Genomic DNA, 26,003 nt, shown 5'->3' with positions numbered 1-26,003 from the left:
TTCCAATCCTAAGAGATTTTTTAAAGAAATGATAAATTTCTACAATACTGATCATCACTCTGCAAGTTTATATATCTAGTTTACATAATCATATTGAATTCATGAATTTTTTCGATAAAAAAATCTAATTCATTTTCTAATTCATTTTCAGATATATTTAATTATGATTCAAATATGATAATTATGATTTTGATGAATCTGTTCTGATCAAAATCAAAATTTCTGCAAAATTTTTAATCATTTTTATAAGTGCAATTTCATATACAGGATGATACAAAAGTGATTCAAGATTGTATAGTGTTGAAAGGTAAGTTAGATTCTTTTATAAGCACATAGTTTCATATACACAGAATAAATATTTTTTTTAAACATTTTTTTACAAATCTAGGATTTCATATACAAAGTGCTTCAAAATGAATTAATTCAAGATACAAACAGATTTAGAACACCTCATATCAAATCAAAGATCCTCAACATTTTTACACAAATATAAGATTTACAAAATATCCTAAAAATAATATAACTCAAGTTGTACAAATAAATTTAAAATATAATTTTTTAGCAAAACCAAAGGTAAATTAAATCCTTATCACATTTTTTACAAAATATATATGTATATAAAATTTCATATATAGGATGATTTTAAAGTAATTTAACATATAAACAACAATTCTAATAACAGAATAGCGAATAAATTTCCAGAGACCTCATTTCCACCTTCGTCTAATGCCCTACCCTACAGATTGTAGATGGTAGAGCAAGTGGTGCAAAGAGGAAATTTCGCATGATCCAGGGGCAATTCCATCTGGAAACGGCATCGATCGTGCACGTCCACGGTTACCTTAATGAGTCGGGGAGGGGCTGCCGACGTAATTAAGAAAATTGCAGCCGATCGAGCGTGGATCTGCCGTGCGCCACGAAAATCTCGCACGTGCTTGCGAGCATTATTCCACCTCGGCTCGAATATCAAGCCACGGCGGCTCCTCTAATGTTCCACCTTTCTCCTGCCGCGGTTTCTTCATTATGCATTCACCGCGTGTCCCTTCGTTAAACCTCTTTCTTCGACCAATAGCCATCTCCTTGACATCTGTATTCCACCGAAGCCTCTGTTTACTTTGGCGCCAACGATATCGGCCACCACTCCCATTACCATGTTTCTAAGCCGTTTCGTCCAATCTCCCTAACTGGGAGATCTAAATGTGGGTTATATCGCGCGGTGAAAATTTAAATGGAAATTTATCCTTTCGCGCAGATGTGGCTGCAATTGGTTTTATAATTTTTCACAATTATTCGAACCGTTCAATTTCACGTGCGTTAAGGAAAATTCATTCTCTTTGACGCACGAACTCTTAGGGAAGTGATGTATTATGTAACTCGAAAAAACGTATGCCATATTCTCATATCACGAAAAAGTTCTTTAGGATTCTAAATTGAAAATAAAGAAAATAATTTTACGAACTTATTATTTTTTTGCCGATAAATTTGATTAACAAAATAACGTGTTATTGTATTCAAATACGGTTCTTTATATTTTTTGAGCAAAAATATATTCTTGAATTTTAAGAAAATAAATTTTAATGAAATTTTTCTACATGTTTTAAAAGAAATTTATCTTTTTTAAAAATGATATCGTTTGTTCGTGAAATATTTTTCCTGTAATTATTAAATATTTCGTTTGCAATATTTTACAAGTGTTACAATGATGATGCATCAAATTTTCTTTACAAAAATGTTTTTATAACAAGATCGAATTCAATTTTTGATTTTAGAAAATCATAGATTTGTTTTTTTTTCTATTCGTTCCAGGCTTGAACAGTTTGACAGATGAAACTGTCAGTGGTTGGGAAATATTTACCATTGCCCTCAGTGAGACAATTGGCACTGCCATTTTGGTATTTATAGGATGTGCAGGCTGCATTGGGAGTTTGGGGATTAATCCTTCAGTATTACAAATCTCTTTAACATTTGGACTAGCTGTCTTGATAGCTATACAGGTGAGAAGTCTTGAAAAATAATCCTATATTATTTCAGATTGCTGTTTTTTTTGGATAAGAAAAGATGAATTTTATTTTTAACTTTTTAATTGTATATTGTATTTTGGAGCATATGATTCAAAATTTCATTGAATTTTCTTTATCTTTTGAAAGATATTAAATGAATTTTAATAAGAGAAGTATTTAAGAAAATATTTACTAAATTTAAGTGAAAAGAATCTAATTTAAAAAAGAATTAGAGCAGAAAAATATAATAATTTTAATCTTTCATAATGTTCTAATTAATAGTTTTTGATATCTGTTCAGAATTTGCATGGCGCATAAGATTTGATTATAATTAATTCAATGTTAGTTTAAATTTTCGTTTCGTTGGACGAGGAATAATGTTAATGAAGTTCAGATACTTGATTCAATTCAACTTTCCTGTTTGATACTTCTAAAACTCATCGTCTATTTACAATTGCTAATCAAGCCAATCTAAACAGAAAATCAAAAGGTCAATGATTAAATTAAAATTGCATTTTTAAATTTCCGGCAGTCCAATTCCATTTCAATCATGTACAATCTCCTTTTTCCTTCCAAACTCTATTTTATTCTATTTTTAAACTTTATAAATCTTTCGATTGTAAAATTCTTCCATAAATGCTTTTTTACTTTAAATATATTTTATTTTATTCCTTCCACTTTTATATTTTATTTTTCACAGAGCATTGGACATATCAGTGGTGCACACATAAATCCCTCTATAACAGTAGCAGCACTGATCTTAGGGAAAAAATCTTTATCTATGTCAATCTTGTATATTATTGCCCAATGTATCGGTGGAATGTTAGGCTATGGTCTTCTTAAGGTAAAATGCTATATTAAAGAACAATGCTTTAATATTTTATTTTCTAAATTTATTATTTTTCTTCTATTTATATTTTATTTATATTCTTGCATAATATTCATAGTATATTTTAATTTATCTTATTTCAAAATTTTTTTGTAATGTTTAATAAATATATTTTTACATTCTCGTTTATGTGTATCATTATAGTAAAGATAATTATTATATTAAAAATTTACTTCACTGTTTGATTCTTAATGATGTAATCTCGGTAAGATATTTGTCTATTTCGTAATCACATTTTTTTCCTTTTCACCAGGTGATAACTCCAGTGAATCTAATGTACACCACTACTCCAGACACAGCATCGTCCTTCTGCATGACCGACATCCACAAAAATCTGAACATATTTCAGGGCATAATGACAGAATTCTTAGCGACCTTAATTCTGGTTTTATTCGCGTGCGGTTTATGGGACGATAGGAATTCGAAGAACACAGATTCGGTGCCCATAAGATTTGGTTTCTGTATCACGGTACTTTGCTTAATTTTCATTCCTTATACCGGATGCAGCCTCAATCCAGCAAGGACATTGGGCCCAGCCATATGGAATGGCTATTGGAGAAATCATTGGGTTTACTGGTTAGGTCCAATCTGTGGTGCAATTGTGGCGTCGTTGATATATCGATATATATTTCTATACAAGAGAACCGAGACTGATTTTGGACAAAGAGAATAGGAACAAAGAATAATAATGGTAGGTAAAGATGAAAATATTGTGCAATCCTATTTTCTTTTCATAAATTAGAATTATTTTTAATTTAAAGGTGATGCAGATTTTCATTTCCTTGGTTAAAATATCTTATTTAATATTTTTTTATTATTTCTATTTTCATTCTTTAACTTTCAATATTAAAAAATCACATGTTATTTCTCTGTCTATTAATATGAATAATGAATTAAATCTATTAATAATTTCAAAATTCTAATATGATTTTGAAAACGTTGATTCTCATAAGTTTTATACAATTTCTTCTATTGCATTTTTTCTATATACAAGAAATTTTTCATCCTTTTTATTTATTTCTTTTACCCAATCTATTTCATTGAAACCAAGGAAGAGAAATGTGAAAATAGATTGAACTACGTTAATCGACTGTCATTTTACTTTTAGCGAGCAAAATCGCATTTCGATAGTCCATGTTCGCAATTCGAGCGAGAAATCCTAATCGTATTGCACAAAGCGGAAGTGAAGGATTGAAATGGTCTCGAGGAGTTCTCGATTGCGTAGACTGATTTTTTTCTTTTTCCATCGCTGTTTCTTCTTATATTCTCCTTTCTCACGAAAACTTATTATGTGTAAAATTAATCGTGGAATTCAGATTATTAATGATTGCGAATCAATGATTAATATGATTTCAAAAAAATACCAAAAAGTAGTATGAATGGCAGAGTGATTAAAAATTGTAAAATATTTTTTTGAAAAAAATATTATGTATATAATATTTAAGATAAATCATCGATAAATGGAACTATAATTTGTATAATATATTTCATGTTATGTTTTCTTAGTGATGAATCTTTTCAAAATTCTTCGATATATTTTCTTTTTTATTAAAATCGCGATCTCTTTTTGGATATAAAAACGGAAGTAAATAAATTTAATATATTTTAAAATTCATTGTATATTTTTATCACACTTATCCTATTTTCTCATTGTTTCAATATTTTATAATGATCTATTTTATTTTATTTTCGTTTCACAAAAATGGAAAAAATTTTAAAGGTTGGAACTAGAATTATAAGCTTCTCAAATTTCAAGTTTTTGTTATATATATTTCTACGTATTTACTACATCCTAATATTTATATTTAATCGTCTAATATTATCAATTTCAAGTCTAATCTATTCTATCCATATTAAATTTTTAATACCTTTAAATAAAATTTTTCTTCTCCAAAATTGTATTTGAAAACCACGTTCCCGCGAATTTCTTTTCCACGATTCACCAATTCTCCCTAGATAGGGAGAATCTAAATTGTTTACAGTTTCGAGTTTGTTGCACGCGGTAAAAATAACCTCGCTTTATTTGGCATTCGAAAATAAACGACGCGATAATGCGCGCGCGCTGACGCTACCGCGCACGCGAGTAAACGAAATGGTGGTGGGGCGACTACGTGGAGTGAGAAAGGTTGGGCACTGAATCAACTCGTCGAAGCGACCACGTGCCGTGGCGATAAAAGTGCGTACGATCGTACCCGTTCACAAACAATCGGGACGAGTGACGGTGCAGTGCACTGTGCTTCTCCATCGTGCCTTTCAATCGATTCTCGATCGTTACCTCTCGATCGTCACCTCTCGATCTCTGGCCGCGCGTCAGTGTATACAGTGACTGTGTGAATACGGCTCTGGCGATCATGTCCTCTAACGATCTACGCTCAGGTAAGTCATGGATAAAATCAATTAAACTGTATTTATATCAATGTTTTTCAATCATTCTTTGTTGTTGGTATGAATTACATATTTATTTATAATAATAATTTAAATTTTATGATAATTCAAATTTTTGTAGGTAATGTAGAATTTTTTAATATCTGTTAGATTGAAGACATATGAATTTTTAAATGTGTAATATTGTAAATTGTATATTATATAAAAGTAATATCGATTTTGAGCGTGGTGAAATGAACTTTAACTTATGAAATGAATACCTAAATTTCATTTTTTATTATTTGAATTTAACTACAGAATTAAATTTGAAATTGTAAAAATTAGTAAAAAAGTTTAAATTATTTTTTAAATATTTTTAAATAAATTAAATTATATATAATATTTAACAGCCTTTTTTATTGTTGCGATTCATTCAAAATTTAATACGATCTAATATGAATTTGATTTAATTCATAGATTGATATAGATATTCATAGTAAAGAACAAAAGTTTAAAACGATCGTTTTCTTAAAATTTTTAATTTTTGATTTATATATAAGGAGAAAGCGTATGCAATTTGCATAGCGAATATCTCAAAATATTAGAAAGTAGGTTATTTATAAAGTATTAAGTTTTATTTTCATACAAATATCAATTTATTTCATGTGTACCATCATTGATGTACTGCATAAATAATTTGGTAGAGACATCTGTGATGAAAAGTTCAATATGGGCCATATATAACCTATATATAACTCTATATATAACTCTATGTGTTAAATATGTATAATATTGTGTGATAATTTATCAAGTGGATAGATATTTTAAAATTTTAATACTTTATATATATATATATATACACTTCATTTTATTTCCATTTGTTTTGATTATTCCTTTGGATAGAACATAAGGTGCAAATTCATAGGACGATAAATATCAGTCATTATTTTGATTTTTAGTTTCAAGTCAGTGAATTAATGATATTTTTATGATTTGTATGAAAAAGTTTATGTAAATCTATTATCACGTATATTTAATTAGTGCACAATGATTGAATATTTGATTGTATTTCATTGACGTAATTGCATGGTATATTCGAATGAGTTAATATCATTTTATATTAATTTATATCAATTTATATATCATATTTATATATTAGAGCATAAGTTAAAAGTATCAGTAGATTTTTATTATTTATATAATTGATTTATATAATTAGTAAAATTATATAATTGATTTATATAATTAGTAAAATTTTTACCAGACTATAGATTAAAAACAATTCAATGTGATTTTTAAAATGTTATATCGAAAAATTTCTTATCTAGTTTCTTCTTATCAGTTTATTTTTAAAAATATTTCAAATATATTGATCGAAATATAAGTAAAAGTAAAAAATTATAAATTATATACGAAATGGATTAATAGATTCATGTTTTGTAGGTTAGATTTGGTTAAAATGTGGTTAAATTAGCCATCATTTCAGTTACTCGCTCGTTTTGATCAAACATTTTGTTATTTACATTGAAAATATCGTATATTAAATATAATTAAATATTTCTTGTGTTCTTATTGAAATTCTAAGCTTGAAAAATGAGCAAACTAAAGAAAAAAGTCAATACAATATTAAATCATAATATATGATAAACTTTTATTTGATTAAAAAAAATAATTGAAAATTGATTCAAAGAAAAATTCGATGAATGTTGACGAAAAAAAAGAAAGAAGAATATAAATTGTTTAATTGAAACTGTGAAATGAAATACTCAAGCATGGATACTGATCGTATAATGTTTTTATAATAATGTTTGTTTTTCGATAGTATCTTATGATTCGGTTTGTGTATGTATTGAACGCGTTATTAACTTAAGATATTAACGAAGATTTTATTTTGAAATGAAATTTGTTTTGCTTTTTAAAATTCTATTTTTACATATTTTGTACTTTCAAGACAATTTATATATCTGTTTGTAATAAAATCGATGCCAATCACTTTATTCGAAATTTTTGCCACAGTTTGTTTCATAATTTCTGACTAATCAAAATGTATCTATATAAATAACAGATATTTGAAAGATAATTAAAACAAAACAAATTCTTATGAAATAAATTTTTCCCAGTTTAGCAAAATATTTTATATAATGTTTAAATTCTACATAAAATATTAGTAGTTATCTCAATTTTATTTTAAAAAGAACTGAAAATTAATTTTTTTATGCTATTTCATGTCAGAGAAAATTTATCTATACATTGCTTTCTTTTTAACTTTCAATTTCTTCTTTACTGTACAATTTTTTTTTTATATTTATCTAATATATAGTATTTCTCAATTTTTGCTGTTTTCATATCATTTCATATCATGCAAATACAACATATTTTTATATCAATATTTACATATAAGGTTCCATTTTTTGAAAAGAAAGAATATTTTGAGAAATAATTTTAAGACACATGTTAATTAATGTTTCTTTATAGTTGTGTGAAAATTAATTATTATAATGAGAAAAAAATGTCACGATTTTAAATTATTTGGTATCAAATTTTGTCGACTAATCTTACTTTGTTATCACAATTAGTCATATACATTTACACATTCGTTGTTCAGACTTTGACACTTATGTTAACAAATGATATATATTTGATTTAACAATTGGTGATCACATGAGAAAAGCATGATAATTAAGCATTTTCCGATTACTTTGTGACTAACAATGGTATTCAGATATAAAATATGAAAAAAATAAAGTAAAACAATATAATATAATATTACATATAAAAATATAATATAATATTTTTGGAATATTTAAAATATAATAAAAATAATTTTACGATTATCATGTTAAACCATGTTCTTTTTTCTTTTTCTTTTTTTTTTTTTTTTTCAAAATTTTTAAATTCAAAGTTGTATAATTTTTCTATAATCAAAATTCATCATTACATTATTCAAACTCGAGTCGTTGAATGTTCATTGATAGCCATAAATCTGATCAAGGTAACATAATCATCCGTAGCAGTTATTGGCATTTGTTTATTAGATACAGATGTCGAAGATTAATTAAACCAATCGTAAAAAAATAATAATATGATTACGTAAAGTAATAGATAGAGTTCAATTCGATTTGTATTTTCTTATCCATAACCTTGAAATATTTCATTAGCAAAACAACAGATCAAAATTGCACATCGATGAATAATTAAATTTTCATAAGAAATAAGTATCTTTGCGAGTACGTGTATTATATTTTTATTTCAAGAATGTTTTATGTATTTTACTAAAAACATTTATCGAATTGAATTATACATGCTTTTTCTTATTCTTTGAGTTTTCTTTAATCATTGAAGCTGAAAGACAAAAAGACAAAAGAAATTTTTATTTATAATGAAGTTAGAAGTTAAATTTATGCACATATCGATTTAAATTTCAAATTTTTAGTAGAATAATGGTATATTCACTTTATTTATAGTAGAATTAATACATGACTTGGAAACGGATATGATTTTATGTTTTTATTCGTTTTAGTATTTTAGAATATCTCTTTTGTGAAAATAGAAAAAAATTCTTATCATTGACTGGAACGAAAAGTACATAATTTTTAACGATAATTTCAACATTTTGAAATTCTTTGTTACAGAGTTAATTTTAATAAAATGATTAAATTAAATTAAATTAAATTTTATATCTACATATCATAATTATACACTATATAAATTAAAAATTTTATCAAAATTTTTTTTATCACTTCAATAAATTTAACACAACAAAATTCATAACTTCTTTATAAGAATAAAACTAGATAATCTTTTTCCTCCTTTTTCTAAATAAATAATTTTAAAAAATTTTAAGATTTGTAAAAAAAAAAAAGAAAGAAAAAATTTTACTAATATATTTTGACAGATATTAGATCGCAAAATTCATAATTCAACTTAACAAGAATAAAATAAAAAGAAAGAAAAAACGAATCACTCAAAAGAAAAGTAGGAAAATAAAATATCGCTTGGTATACAGAATCGAGTATTTGCCAATTGCTCACGTGGCCGAGTGCAAGCAGGCTCGATAGCATAGCTGCATCGCGCGATCAAACTTTTGATTGCGTAACAATGTTGCTCCATGGCACACACAATTTTCTACCGACCGTTATATTTTCTTTTTACGATCGAGCAAGTGGTATCGTTCTGAAACCGGTTCCTCTCTGGTTATCGTGATAGTTCAGAGGTCAGAGGTGCGTCTAAATTAACTTCGTTTTCAATTCGAGCCGAGGTTACTTTGATTTTTAGTTGAATCAAAACTCCAGTTTCAATTTCCTTTTTTATCGACAGAGCTATCACGAATAAAATGAATATGCATATGTATTTATCTTTTTAAAGAATACTTATCGTAATACGATTCGCGGAAGATTGGAATTCCTAAAGATTCGTAGAAAAATAAAAAATTGAATTTTTTTAATTTTTGATATCTCTAATAATATTGATAATAATAACACGTGATCATTACATGATTTTAGATGGTATTAATTTTATTAGCTTTTCGATTTAATGTAAGCTATAGATTTCCAATACGTGGTATCTTAAGTTGAAGTCTTTTATATTACAGTTGTTTTTCTTTATATATTATTTATATAGTGAATATTTTTAGTGATTTTTTTTTATTTAAATATATCTATCGTTAAAATACTTATTCTATCTATATAAAAATTATTTTGGAAATAATAAATAATTAACATAATAATATCGTATGGTATAAATGCGAAAAATATAAGAGAAATAGAATTCAAAAATGATCAAAGTAACAATAATAAATTTAAGCTAGTGTTTCTATTTTAAATTAGGTCTATTTTTGTACCGATATAGAATGCTCATAGAAAATGTATATAAAGTAATAAACCTTTAAAATGGTTTCTTCTTTAGTATTTTTTCGTTCTAGGTAAAAATAAATCGGAGATAAAATGCGATATTTTAAAATGTCGATTTCCATTGGATCTGATTATTCACTTATTTTCCACGTTTATCAAATATAATATGGAAATAACGTTATCAGTCGTGATGACACAGTTGCTGATAGATAAGTTTGTTTAAAATAACTTATTGAGGGGATGAATATCAATATTCTATTGACAAAAAGTTAGAAAATTTCCAATTGGTGGCCATAACGATACTAGCGCCAGCTTGGCCTTCATCTTCCTGTTCTTTTTTGAAATAAGACTTCTCCTATTGAATTGATATTTATTAAAGATGAGTGGAAATTTTCTCATAATATTATTTTAATTTATTAATATATTCGAATTATCAAAAGAGTAGAAAAAGGTTTTAAGATTCCGGGACTCGAAATTTCTTGAATTTTAAGGAAATGTTCAACATTTATTTTTTTATTTTAATGTCGATCAGATTTTTGACTTTCGTTATTTTTCTTAACTTCTTTTATTGTTTTAAGATGCCACGATTAATGTTATTCAAACAGGAAATATTTTAAATAGTAATTAATTTTTAACCCAATATCTGAACAATATTTTCTGAAACAATATTTTAATTTCAATTCTTCAGTATTTTTGTTCTCATGAAAAAAATCAAAATTTCAAATTATATATTCAACTCGTTTCCCGATTAATTGAATTTGTATACAATTAACTTGATTAATCCGAACGAGATATAATTGACATAATTGATAAACTGAGAGATCATCGCCCATAAAAATATTAATATCATTCATATTTCGATGATAATTCAGTTTTTTCCAAGAAAAAAAAAAAAAACTATTATCAATGAGTCCGATTATCCGCTTAACCTTCATACCCTGTAATTAAATTCTCCAACAATTCTTTTCCTCGAGGATTTTTCCACGCTACAACACCGAATCCCACCTCCAACATTCCTATTTACACGCATATATCTTTCAATAATATGTATCCTTTATCTTTTTATCTCGAAAGTTATGAGTCCGCCTTTTATCTCTCCTCTCTTTCTCTGCCTATCTTCCCCCCTCCTCTCTGTCTCTTTCTAATAAATAAAGGAAATTACGTTATCGGTCGAGAGGGGATTACCCGATAACATTTTCACCCGATGTCCTTGCCACAGATTTTGTAAACCAATTTTTATTTTTATCTGCCGGACGGATTATTATTACCTCGCGTTACGATCGCGCGGAAATATTGAAAAATCAATATCGAATCGAATTTTTTTGAAACGATTCAACCTCTGTATCGTGGAGGAGAACAAAAGCGAACTTGGACTTGTTGAATGGGCGACACGAGCCATTAGTTAATTCGAGCATGATGATGATCTACGCTCTATATCGACTACACTATTCATCCCCTCCCCTCCTTCTAATAGGCAGATTATACTAATTGCCACGTAATCTCTCGACTGGCGATGGGATGGAATTAACCGATTGTGTCCGGATTGGCTTATGGGCTCGAGGACAGCTCTCTCAAAAACGTTTGTTCAATGGGCAATGTGGAATGTCGCGTCAAGGTCTGTTTACTTTGAGCGGAATTGGACCGGATCGAGTTTCGTTCGTTTCTTCGAGCGAAAAGACACACGGATGGGAATAAGAGTGTGGGTTAATAATGATCGAGGGGGCGTGGCCAAGCACGTAGGCCGCTATTAATTACTTTTCTCCGAGATAAGACTTTGCAAGCTTCTTCTTCCCGCGTAAACGGGATTGTTATCGTTGAAGGAACCGCGCTACTTAGCGAGTAGAAACTTTCCTCCGCTTCGAGACAATGGGAGAGTTTATGATCGGATTTTCCTCAGTTCCCTTGGCCTCGCCGCCGTCCTCGATATTTTTTCGATCTTCTATTTATGGGAAACGTCACGTAACTTGGTAACCGTGTCACGTGAAAACAAGGGCGAAATATGGTGTTCACGTGAAATTTTATTTTATTGCTTGCCAGAGAAATAAATTGTTTCTTCTATCGATTCGCGAGAGACATCTTTTTAAAATTGATTTGGTAATTTTTAAAGAAGGATCTTCCGCTAAAATGTGGATGATTTATGTGAATTTATCGATGAATAACGCGATTGAAAATAAAAATATCGAATACGTTTATTAGTTTTTTTTTCGGGACGGTCGGTCGTTATCGAGAGAAGTTTAAATAATTTGCAAGAGAAAGATCCGATAAGATGGAAGATAAAACATCGAATCAACTTGGAAGTTTGTGTTCTTTCTTATCGATCGTGCTTTTCAAAACTACCAATCTTGACAATTTTTTTAAATCGCATCAATGAAAAGATTAGATAATACGGATTAATAACGATAATTAAGTGTAATAAAACAAGTCCACTCGAATAGAAACAAGTTCAAAACTCTTAGCGATCTGTGTTCTCAAGAAATCTTGACAATTTTTTTCACGTGGAATTGAAGTGAAAATTCGAAAAAGAATAAAAGTTTCTTATCGATGTTTTCTTTGACCAAATGAAGAGATTAGTCGTATTTAATAATATATTACAAAATCATATACATATATAGATTCTCGAATAGAATCAAACTCGTGACCTTTCTTCTATCGATCACTTTCTGCACGAGAGGATGCAAAGAAATCGTGGAGAGAATCTTCTACACGAAACTGAGTGAAAGTCGAAGCGAAGAGAAGGTTAGGTTTAACAACAAGTTATGGCGGGATAAGGAGAAGATGGCGCTAGTGGGCAAGTGGAACAATACGACTGGCATAAATTACACGCAATTACGATGCATCCAGTGGATCGCAATTACCTGTTCGCTGCTGCAAAAGCGAACGGCGGAATGCATCGTTGCACAAGCTTGTCTGCCTCAGAATCCAATTATTCCTTTCGAAAATATTATTCTATCATTCTTCTAAAGAGGAGGATTTTTTCCTTTTTTTTTTTTTTACTTACGTATAATGGATTTCAACGATTTGATCATTAATCCGATTTTTTACGGCACAAAGAAACTGGAGCAAAAAAAAATTATGGATATATCGGAAATTTTAAACTTGAAGCTTTATCATTTAAACCATTGTGTATTTATGAAAAGTTTTTAACTAAGCGGGGATAAAAAGTTAAAGTGGCGTTGTTAATTAAAATTTATTGCTTTTAAATATGAAAAAAATAACGATCGCAAAGAGATAATTGTTTTACAAGTCGTGTGGCAATTACTTTGTTGAAAAGATGAATTGACATTTGCTAATTTTTCAATCAATATTATCTATTAATATATTAATATTACCACTATTAAATCGATAATTTATGCAAGTTACGGGAAAGGGGCTTAAATGGTCTTTAAAAAGCGCATAAAAATTCCGCGACGCCTGCAAAATTCCATAAAGTTATCATCTTTTTCTTTTTCTTTTTTTTACACAGTTATTATATAACTTTCATAGCTACGATAATTACACCAACAACAAAATTTAGCATTTCCGATATTATCTGCAATTATTATAATTACCCGACGAGTATGGTAAGTCACAAAAACAAAATTTTGTATTGATAATGAACATGTTATAGTCGAGGATTGACTGCATAAATATTCTATAATTATCCTAATTAGTGCGAAAGAGTTAATCGAACATTGAAATTTGGTTAAATATTCATGGCCGGCTACTTTGAAAATCCGATGTACAAGCATAAAATCGGGATATGGGATCCAAGGTGAGCCGACGAACGCATCATCGTATGCCGATCGTATCGATCTGACCGTTCGATAACGATGAAATTGTTTCCCTTTGGCGTTGGCCAGGAATTTTGGGTAATTGTAGATAACGAGGTCCGTGAGGATCCACGAGCACGGGGGTATGGATCCAATTTCCACGGATAGTATGGATATTTTCATCGGGTCGGATCGATAGCGATGCCGAACAGCCGCATCAATCACCGGCCACTCTTCCGATGAACGTGCACTCTGATTACTTTCCGGGTATTCACCGTCGAAAGAACGAATTCGCGAGCGAAAATACGAGTAACCGCGTGTTTTCGGCGCGAAAAAAACGTCCTTTTTTTTTTTACAACACTTGTAACACCGAAACATGGGTGCGTGAAACGATCGTTGATTAACTGTCGCGTTGGCTGTCTACTTTATAATTTTTTGAAACGCCCTGTATAATAACGAAAGTCATTGTGATCGTTCGATGGTAACATTGATTAGTAACTATTGTGAAACGCTGATTAATTGTCGTATCGGTGTCGTATTCTGTAACTTTTTATTTTGAAACGATTATTTTGTATCGAAAGTAACGAAAATCATTGGCATATTTATAATCGTTCGATGATGTTATATTGATTGAAAACGTGTCTCTGAAACTATCGTTGATTAACTGTCGTGTTGGCTATCTATTTTATAATTTTTTGAAACGTCCTGTATAATAACCTGTATAATAAAGTCGTTGTGATCGTTCGATGGTAACATTGATTAGTAACTAGTGATTGTGAAACGCTGATTAATTGTCGTATCGGTGTCGTATTCTGTAACTTTTTATTTTGAAACGTCCTGTATCGAAAGTAACGAAAGTCATTGGAATATTTATCGTTCGATGATGTTATATTGATTGAAAACGTGTCTGTGAAACGATCGTTGATTAATTATCGCATTGCTGTGTATTCTATGATTTTTTATTTTGAAACGTCCTGTATAGTAACGAAAGTCATTGACATATTTATAATCGTTGGATGCTGTTAAAAACATGTCTGTGAAACGATCATTCATTAATTATCGCGTTGCTGTGTATTCTGAAACTTTTTATTTTGAAACGTCCTGTATAGTAACGAAAATCGATGACACTTTTATAATCGTTCGATACTATAACTAGAAACGCGATTGTGAAAGGATCGTTGATTAATTGTCGCGTTGCTGTGTATTCTGAAACTTTTTATTTTGAAACGTCCTGTATAGTAACGAAAGTCGTTGACAAATTTATAATCGTTGGATGCCGTCGTATCGATTGGAAATATTTATGAAAAGATCATTAATTGATTAATCAGGTTGACGTGTACTCCGTATTTTTTATTTTGAAACGTTTTATATATAATAACGAGAATGTTTATAATTATTCGACGCTTTTATCGGAAACGTGTTCGTGAAAGTTGCAGCATTCTTTATTTCATCATTCTTTGTCTCGAATTTAATAATAAACATTTTTAAACATCTCGTAATAAACGATTAAAAATTCTCGATAATTAATTTTCCAACATAAACTTCCAAATCAAAAACGTTATTTCATTTTTATCTTCAAAATCGATCGAAAGCATAAATTTTGCAACGCTCCGTGATCAACCGACTGAAATTCTCAATGATCGAAATTCCTAACCTCGAAATCAAGAAGCATCGAGTTATCCGTTCCCATTTAAAATTCAATCCGTTGCACGAATTTTGAAACGTTTTGTAGCACGTTAACGGAAGCATTCGATATCTCGCGACTTCCAACGCATTGCGAAATTGCGCACGACATAAGGAACAACGTTCGTGGACTCGTGTCGAGTGATTTGCTCCGTGGATCCTCCTGCATCCGACGTTATCTCCACGGTGCGCACGGTGTACACGGCTACCTTGCGCGTGGCAAGGTGACGTTCTGATTTACGATCGATCCTCATCTATCGTTACGCGAGTGTAATTCTTGAGTGCAAAACGGCTGGTTGCCATTGAAATTCTACGTTTTCCAGAGGCGTGCCGATCGTAAAACGAATTTACAACTGATTCCAAGAAATTTCAAGCGGAATCGTTTTCACCGTCATGATTTTCAATAACCGGGTCACGAGCGGCGTCTTTGTATTCTTTTTTTTTTTTTTTTCTACCTTATCTTAGCACGAACGAAAAATTTATTGAAAATTAAACTTGACAATTATTGAAAATAATCAGCTTTACGATAAGATATTATTCGCCTCGTATTCCTTATGGTAATAGAAACGAATACGATTAACGAATATATATACATATATCGATGTACAGGATGTTTCAAAATAACTATGATTCGTTAAAAAAACGTTGAAACGGATTTAAAATTTTTGTTCTCCCCGGTGACACGTATATCGTGTGTGTATATCGTTTCAAAAATATTGATCCCAAGCGAGGAATAAAATTGGAAGGGAGCATATTTGCATTCCGATTGTCGCGCGAGTGTAAAGTGTTATTTACTTTAAGCCGTCATTCGGTTGAGCAATTTTCGTGCGGCAGTGGAGCTAATCAACTGTCAACAGAGTTGTATCGATGCGTATCTACGATGCACATTGTCTTTTGCGGGTGAAGTTAACACAGGTTATCGCTTCCCGCTGCTTATTTCATCGGTGGAAGTGGTTCCGTGTACACGTCTAACCGGTGCTGCTGGTTAGAAAGCAACGAAACGGAATGGTTTGGAATTGCGGTAAGAAGACTTCCTCTCTGATTCGACGATTCGATTATAATTCTTTGTTCCTCTGTGCTCGATTTTCGAAAAACTTTTTTCTATTACTTTACGGTAATGGTCGAATTCAATTTTTTTTAATTACTTGCAAAATATTTTTTATCTGTTTGCACGTGTACGGGCTCGTGATAATGATATCGATTGTTTATACGTAAACTGTATCAGGTTGTTGACCATGTACATATGAACTTGTCAAAAATTATCTTTTCACGAATTTTGATAACCTTGAAGTAAATATATATTAGAACACGGATAACAATTTCGAACAATTTTTTTAATTCGAATTTCTATTGCTCAATTTATATCGATGCCAAGGAAATTTTAGTACCCGGTGTCTTTCATTTACGCGTATTTTTTTTTTTTTTAAAAAAAAAAGGGAATTAGTTTTTATAAAGAATTTAATTTCTGCAACGATTATTTAATTCGACGAGGAAATGACTTTTCGAGATAAGCTTTCCACAATCGGTTGCCAACTGCTGTTATTATGTGAATAATTTATGTAAATAATCGATTATAATTTGCATATAGATATAAACGTGTAAACGGAATTCATAGAAGTCTTTTGCGAACAATTTGAAAAAAGTCAGTTGAAAGAAGCTAATAGGGCAGGTTGATTAAAATTTTTTTTAAATTTCTTTCTCATCGAATATTTTGCGAACAATAATTTGTCGGAATAATAATATTTTAGAGGGCTTTTTTTAAAGGTATCATAAGCAATTTCAATTTCTTTTTTGAGATATAATTGAAAAATATGAAAGTGCGGCGGCAATTTGTTATTTATTTCTTCACGATTTTATTTACAAAGTTGGTGAAGGCTGAGAATTTACAGCGTTCGAATGATAAATGAACAGATGTGTACACTTCCGTAAGAAACGTGTCACCAGTCGAAAATACGAATATTTTTCGTGGCAGAGGAAAAAAAAATATTCGCTCTATAAAAATTTTATATACGATTTAAAATAATAATAATAATAATAGTAATAATAATAATATAATATTATATATCGTTTTTCAACCGTTGAATTTTAAAGTTTACGAAATTATTTTCCGACTATATATAATAAATTCACGTACCGGAATATTTAAATATTTAAGTTATTCTCTACGTTGAAAATTCTAAATCATTTATCCTCTTTTATTTTTCTTCTATAAAAAAATGTATATTCCACGCAAACGAAAACTCAAAGTAAATCGAAATATATATATTAAGGACTTGTAAAAATTTGAAAAAAATCGTGATATCGATGATGAACGAACGCGAATTGAAATTTAAAAAAGTTAAAAAAAAAGAATTTACGAGAGAAACACTATATTGGACAGAGAGAGAGAGAGAGAAAGAGAATAAAAATAGTAGGACAAAATCGTCTGAATATCTTCCTGTATATATTTCAACGCTTTCTTTTTCCTTCAAGTATCACGTTCTCAGAATAACCAGAGAAGTCCAAGAATTTATAATTCAACGATTTTCGAGTCGTCGAATATCTTGCGCCGGGGATAGACAGAGGAAAAATAGATTTATTAATTTTTCATCCGCTACCAACGGCTGTTTTACTTCGTCCAGAAAAGGCGAGAGCCTCGACGAGAACGTCTCTCTGTCCTTGTCAACACCTGTCGGGAGTCAGGTCTCGAGAACGCTATTACGAGCGGTCGTTTGACGTGTCTCCTATACATGATAAACGTCGCCGACATCGTGGAAAACGTCTACCATGTTGACGAGCGTTGGAAGAAACATTTTCATACGACAAAAGAGTACATCTCTATCGCATCGAGCGTTATAGCGGTGAAATTTATGAGCGAAAAGATAAAATATTCGAACAAGAAAAATGAAACTGCTTGTATTTAATCTGAAATCTTGCAAAGAGAGAATATTTTTATTTTGTACCATCAACATTCGAATGAAATCACCTGTACTCGATCGAATTTTGAAATTTTGCAAAGGAATTTTTTTTTTTTTTATTTTCTATTAATATTCGAACGAGAAAAATGAGATCACCTGTATTTAACCGAATTTTGCAAAGAAAGAATATTTTTGTCTTGTATGTATTAATAGAATGAGAAGAATGAAATCAGTTGTACTTAATTGAATTTGAAGCGAAGAAATTTAAAGTGAAACTATTTGTATAAATTTTGTTTTATAATAGCATATTCTTCCATTATCGCTTACATATATCATTCAGAATAAATTAGATAAATTACATATTTTGTTCGCGTTACATAATGAAATCAGACTTGCAATTTACCACTTTGAAATAAAACATTTTCTCATCGTTACATCAGATAAATTTACATATCAATATTCTAGTCCAGTGATTCTCAATATGGATCCAGAAGGAGATCATATTTAATAATACTTGAGCATCTATTTATTTTAATACAATTACATCTGTATTCTTCAAGAATATCAAGAATATTAATATTATATTGTAATCTTATATTATTTTATATGAGAAGATTGTTAAATATTATTATTATTTAAATATTATGAAAGGAAACGATTTTTATAATTTATTTATTCTAATATAATTATGTTGTCATATTCTTCAAGGATATCAAAATGACCTTCTCACTATTCAACTTTTACTTTTTTTTCATTTTTCTTAAGAAAATTGGAAACTGAAACGCTATTTCAACAAAACAAAAACACAACAAAGAAAAATCTTGTGTTCAATTCTTTTTCTTTGAACATTAAGAAAAAGAGAAAAAGAATTTGAAAAAAGTATGAAAACATTAATTCCAATCAGGCAAGAAAAGAGAAAAATCGATTGCAGTTACGTCTAAGGAAATAGATCATCTAGATGGCGTTTCATGTTTCAGGGTTTAAGAAATTGATGCACGGCGAAGGGGCCTTGAAGAACACCGTGCTGACTGCTCTGGCGGAGATGATTGGCACTTCCATGTTGGTGTTCCTTGGATGTATGGGATGCATTGGAAGCCTTGGTGTCGTTCCTTCTCACTTGCAAATAGCCTTAACCTTCGGTCTGGCTGTGATGATTGTGATTCAGGTTGGCAATACGAGATTCTCTTGTAGAAATGTTAAAAATAAAAGAGTTTCAAATACAAATTCGTTTTACGAATAATAATAATAATAATTTTATAATTTTAAAAATTTTAACCTCAAAATGGACGATGCTTGTATGTAAATTAATTTTATTTACAGAATTTTTATGCGTGTTTTCTTTTTTAAAAGTAACAAAAAATATAGGACACGAATTATAAAAAATTTCAAGAGTACAAAATATCATGAATTAATGGACACATCGAATTACGAAGAGAAGTGCAATTTTCATCAATAATTAATCGTAGAATTTCAGAGAATTTTTTCAATTGTTCGTACAGTAAAAGAAGAGGAAAAGAAAAAATTAAAAAAAATGTTATTAGCTATTAAATAACTTAAGAATGAAATATTAAACGTTTCAAAAAAACGAAGCAACGTCCACTCAAGCGATTCTTTGCCTTTTTCCAGTCCCTTGGCCACATCAGTTTAGCTCACATTAACCCTGCCATCACGGTGGGATCGGTTGTGCTTGGAATGAAGACTATTCCCGAAGGTTTGGTGTACCTCCTGTCTCAAGTAGTTGGCGGAGTCTTAGGATTTGGAATGTTAAAGGTTAGTATGATTATCTTTTGCTTCTATTCATCAATCGAAACGAACAAATGATTCTTATATTAATAGTTGAACAATGAAAGAAATAAAGAATGTCAACGTTTGATAAAAAGTGTCGTAACGTGAATGGAATTTTACACGTTCATTTATCATGTATACATATACGTTTATATATATTTACATCGAGGTTCAAGACCTCTAATCTCTGATTCAGGAGAACATAATGAACGGGTATTTACGTAACTATGATAACGTGTACTATCTACAATATTAATATATTCGTGAGATTATCTTCGAAGGATTGATCTTAAAAAAAAAATTGGCAAATCGATATAAGGTTTATTTATTAAATTATAAACGATTTAAGCTTGCGTTCAAATGAAGTGCTTTTTGTCTCTGTTACTTCACTTACTCTATTTCTATCTCGCTTGGTCTAACGCAAATTTAAATTGTTCGCAACTTGATAAACAGGCTTCGATCGACATTTTTATCTATCATCTTTCGTGCTTCTTTTAGTCTCTGGAATTGATCTTCCAAATTGTTTGTACGAATATATTTGTACATTTTGTATATACGAATTATCGAGATGAGAAGAAATAATCCAGATTGATTCCACATGATTCAAGTAATGTTTATTGCTCATGTCCAATTTTGTTTACTGAACTTTGATGTATCGTTTTTTTTAAAAAAAGGAGAAAAAATGTAAATGAACTGATTTCAAGATCGCAAAATATTACGGAATCAATGGACTTGCATCGCAATTGCAATTTTTGTCAATAATTAATCCTAGAATTGCAGAAAATTTTTTGCTTATAAAACAGGAGGGAAAAATTCTTTTTCCTTAAAATATTAATTAAATGTTAAATAACTTAAAAATGAAGTGTATCATAGCATCGAGCATGAAAAAAATTTGTAGATACGTGAAGAATGATAATCGAGATAAAAACGGCTTGTATCGACGTTCTTAGTTGAACTAATTGCGAGTAATCGGATCAATAAAACTGATCCATCACGCTAATTCTCAACTAGCTCAAAGTTAAACCATTATAATAACAAGATTAGATAGTTCGTTCGATTAACCTTCAACCTTAAACCATTGGGAATGTTCGCCATACATCAATCATAACTAGTTGCAAGTTATAATCGTGGTTAAAACTTTCTTATAGATTAACTAAGTTAACGAAATTTCATCGCCTGGAAAATCGATCTTAACGAGATCTTAATTTTTGATTAATCGATGATAATATTTCTCCCGATCTGATAATCGCTTAATTCTAATTCTTTGAAAGACAATTCACACGAATCGCGAAAATAGTTCGATTGCAGGATTTAAAACAAAAAGATATTGGACAAAGATGACAATAGCAGCAGAGATAAAATTTAAATTATTTATGAATTAATAAAACTCCCTCCATTTTCCAGTTATATACAATTTTTCCCTTTGTTTCCACCTCTCCAGAAGAAACAACGCGTTCCAAACACGTTCCATAATTATATTAACACGTTGCACAGCGAAAAGAACGTTTAACCATCGAGTTAACACATCGAATGCGAATGAACGTACGTGTCGTTTCCTATCCTACAACTTTTCTACCCAACTTTTCCAAGAAAAGCTAGCCTTCCAACTTATTAGTATCCAACTTTTCTTTCCACTCAATCAACATTCACTCGAGCAAACCCTCTTCAATTTTCGTTTCCCGTAAGAGACTCGTAGTCACGAAATCGGAGAGAAAAAAATTACATCTTGTCTGGAAATCTGTCAAAAACGAGATGGAATGAAACGAAAAGCGCGTTGCAGGTGGTGACTCCAGCGGGTCGGATGACGGGCAAAAGCGTGGACGAGGCGGACATGTTTTGCGTGACCGATCTGCACACCGAGCTGTCCGCCATCCAGGGCCTCCTCCTCGAAGGCATTTCCACGGCTGTACTGATGCTGGTCGCGTGCGCCGTCTGGGACAGCAGGAACGCGAAAAACACCGACTCGGTGCCAATCAGATTCGGATTGACGGTGGCCGCTCTCGCTCTCACCGTCGGCCCGTACACGGGCTGCAGCATGAACCCGGCCAGGTCGTTGGCACCGGCGCTCTGGAACAATCAGTGGTCCCATCACTGGATCTACTGGTTCGGCCCCATCGGTGGCGCCCTTCTGTCGTCCTTCACGTACAAAACCATCTTCGGCGTGAAGAGGAACAAGCAGGAGGAGCCTGCCGCAGAAGCTGTGGCGTTGAACAGCGTGGACACCCAGAAGGCCGAGGTACGAGCTTTCTTCGCGGTATACCTTTTCTTAACTCGCTTATTGTTATTTTTGTTTATTTATTTGTTTGTTTGTTTCAATCCTTTTCTCGTACTTCGTTTTCGAAATTTTTGTGCGAGGATAAGAAAGTTTCTTGTAGGAGAGATTTTGTTTCATCGAGGATACTAGGATCTAGGAGTTTTTTTTTTTTTCCTTCGTAGGAAAAAGTGATGAAGGGTAAAATTTAATAGCTGAAGTTACGAATAAAGTTACTTCGATGATTTATTGTTGGGATGATAATCGAGAAACGGATCGGTATGTAGCTAGGAATGGATTAAAGTAAGTTTATTCGAGACTTTTAACTAGTTACTTTTTCAATCGATGCTCAATTCTGGTTAATCGTAACGATTCACTTTATGATTATTTTTGGAACTTACTCGGTCGGTAAGAGCAGGATATCTCCTTTCGAGATCCATTTTTCAAGTTATATTTTTAAGTATATCTATATATATCTCCTCGGTCGATATTTCCATCAACTTTTTAAGATTCCTTCAAGACTCTTCCCTACATCCACCGTCTCACGCTATTTTCGAATCTTCTCAGTCGATAAAACCAGGATACAGAATATCCCCCTTAACTCTTAACTTCTTCCAGATTCTAAATTATCGAAGCAAAGTATCGATTAACCCATTCTCCGATTATTATATAACGATCGGGAGAAACGAAACTTTAAAGAGAATTACGTGAAGGATCTCTGGCAAAGTTCTATCGTGTAAACGGCATGCAAAATCGTGCATCAAGAATTTTGGCGAAGCGGATTATCTTGTAAGGGCTGGCCGTAAAGGTCGGCGATAAATCGTCGTCGTTGGTCGAGCGAGGAAGTTTGGTGAAACTGGTTTTACGACACGCCGGGATTTAACGTTCTCGGTTTACCGTCGATGGGGGAAGAACCTTAACCATGGATCAAGAAGGGAAAGCTTTCCGGACGACGACGCGTCGTTTAACTTTTTAGCGCGATATTGTTGGAAGAATATTTTATATCTAAGTAACTTTTGCAATGGAATCTTATCTAATGACTTTCCAGGCATAAGAGCTCGATCAAAGCTTACAATTCAACCATGCGAATATATAGAATATCTTAACATTTTATTTATAACGATTTTAATGGGAATAGATTTTTCCATGTTGTGGATTGATGTCTCTTGTTTGATGAAATTATACGTTAATTGTGAAAATAAGATGAAATAAGAAAATACGAAGATAGATATAATCGAAATTCACTAAGAGTAATCAAATACAAATTATACATTATTTATACTGAAATCTATTTTCGTTCCAATATCTCGGGTCTATATTTATGTATCATCGATTCAACCATCGAACACTAATCTAACATTCTGTATATAAACAATATATTCAAAATATATCGAGTGATATTTGACGAGAATGATGTATAATTTAAATAAGATTTTATCAACGGGCATGAAAAGGCAAACTGACTTTATTTCTTTGTTTTAGCCGTGATACGACCATTCGAAGAGGGCCAATCGGGAGCGTCCAGGGTACGAGACGATCGACACTTTATTCGAGAAAGTACAAGAGATTAAGTGTTTAAATGGAGGGACGTGGAAGGATCGAATGGAAGCCTGAAACGCGATACACGATCACCTGGGCCTGGGGGGTCATCATCATGTGCCGCCATCTTAGACCTCCAACACCTCCGTTTTTTTCTTTCGATCGTATCGCGCTCGAACGATTCACGAGATCGCAAGACTGTAATAATTCAGAGAAATCGTTCGTTGCCTGCGAAAGAGCGACGACATTATATTGTTAAAATGTATAGATATAGCGTACATTGCCGTTCGAAATTATTAGTTACGTTCGATTAATTTTAACAAATTTTTAATAGACCTCGTTTTGTATATTTTATATAACTATTTTGTATATTTTTCTGATATGAAAAATATAACGAGTCTATGAGAATATGTCGAATCGAAAGTTATATAATTTGATTTATTTAATTTTTTATGTCTTATATATCTCTGTTCAATGAATAGTGTTAAAAAATATGAAAAAAATTTGAAAAAGAATAATATCATGGAACAAAGTTTGGTTTGTAAGAATGAAAAATAATAAGAATTAAGAACTATTTATATTTAAATAATTGAATTATATAAGTCGAAAAATTTGGCAATAGAAAATATCGAAAACTTTGTAGAAAAATGTAGTTAATACTTTTGAATGGTAATGTATCATAAAGGTTGCCATATTGATTATCGACCATTTTATAATTCAGTGATTTGTATGTACAAAATGGCGTTTGTTAAATTACTGCTGGAAACACGCATTTTGTTATTGTTGTCGTTTTTCTTTTTTTAATACTCTGTTGGTATGTTTCGTATTACGTATTTTCAATTTACCAGAGATTTAACGATTCGCTAATAATAATAATCATTGTATATAATTGTTATGATATTTTTTTATAGATGTATTTACTCGTGACGATGGAAAAAAAAATATAATCGAATCAAAAGCACGTGGAATTTTTTTGGAATTTCTCCCTTTCTTTGTCATATATCATTGGAAAAAAAATTTCTGTTTTTCATTCTTTTAAAACGATTATTGAGATTTCTAAGAAATTTTGAATGAAAATTTAAAAGCGATATGATATCAAACTACGTCTATGATTTCTTTCTTCGACGAATGAGAAGAATTTTCTGTTTTTCATATTCAAGTTTTATTTAAAAATCAAGAATGAAAAGTGATTATCGTTTCAAAAGCAATAATTGTATATGAAACAGATTTCATATGATTTATTTATATATCGAAAAAATAAAGAACAAATAATATAATTTTTCAGAAGTCTCTAACGATAAAAACAAATATGAAAAATCAATTACATTCGAAATACAAAAATCAATACTTCGTTAATTATTTTTTTAAAAAACCAAGATCACCTTGAGAAATAATTCTAACCTAACCTCTTTATTATTTAAATTTCACAATTTATTTAATGATTAATCCTATCTTCAAATCCCATGTTTCATTCAGAAGAATTTTTAAATTTTAATAAATAATCATTCTTTATTATTCAATTATCATAAAATTACGACAATAATTAGATGGAGGTACCTGGACTCGTGGATCACGATTCGTGCATGAATCGCTCCCAAGAGTGCTGTAACTGGTTACAAGAGCCAGAAAATTAAATTCAAGAAAGAAACAAATACGTTTCTCTGGGAAGGAAACACGAGAAATTATGATAGAATATTTTCTCTGTGTTGGAAAATGTGGCAAAGTAATATTTCCATATGATTTACATGCCGAGCGTCAGTTTGCCCATTAATAATTCAACTTTCAATCTGTTCTTTAATGCTCGCACTCGCCTTGCTAGTTTTTTTATTTCTTTCGATTTCTTCGTCGACGTGTACGTCTGCAGACAAAATAATGATCGACTAAGACGAAAATGATTACGGTGTAGCGATAGTAAATATTTGTCGTTTAATAAAAAAATTATGAGTCATCGTTTCGATCTATAGATCGAAAAATTTTATTCAAGAATATCAAATAT

At 30.7% G+C, this 26,003-nt stretch overlaps 1 protein-coding gene across 9 annotated transcripts in view; it reads left to right on the top strand.

Moving 5' to 3' along the window:
- The window catches only part of LOC108001732 (aquaporin), a 34,080-nt gene extending 9,112 nt beyond the window's left edge, over nucleotides 1-24,968 (top strand). For 2 of the 9 annotated variants that reach the window (XM_062078422.1, XM_062078423.1), the window contains exons 3-6: nucleotides 19,410-19,597; nucleotides 20,059-20,202; nucleotides 21,998-22,453; nucleotides 23,951-24,968. In XM_062078422.1, coding sequence (XP_061934406.1) covers nucleotides 19,410-19,597; nucleotides 20,059-20,202; nucleotides 21,998-22,453; nucleotides 23,951-23,956 — 794 coding nt within the window. In that variant the 3' untranslated portion in view covers nucleotides 23,957-24,968. Of the gene's footprint in view, nucleotides 1-1,806; nucleotides 1,995-2,700; nucleotides 2,845-3,142; nucleotides 3,581-3,997; nucleotides 4,501-4,983; nucleotides 5,266-11,648; nucleotides 16,557-17,281; nucleotides 17,300-19,409; nucleotides 19,598-20,058; nucleotides 20,203-21,997 lie in introns of those variants that run through there. The other 7 variants (XM_062078425.1, XM_062078424.1, XM_017062911.3 and 4 more) reach the window with 7 other exon arrangements.
- Nucleotides 24,969-26,003: the final 1,035 nt, after the last annotated feature.

The sequence above is a fragment of the Apis cerana genome, linkage group LG8 (genome assembly GCF_029169275.1).
Source record: "Apis cerana isolate GH-2021 linkage group LG8, AcerK_1.0, whole genome shotgun sequence".
NCBI classification, from domain to species: Eukaryota; Metazoa; Arthropoda; class Insecta; order Hymenoptera; family Apidae; genus Apis; species Apis cerana.
This window is presented reverse-complemented; position numbering and strand designations above follow the sequence as displayed.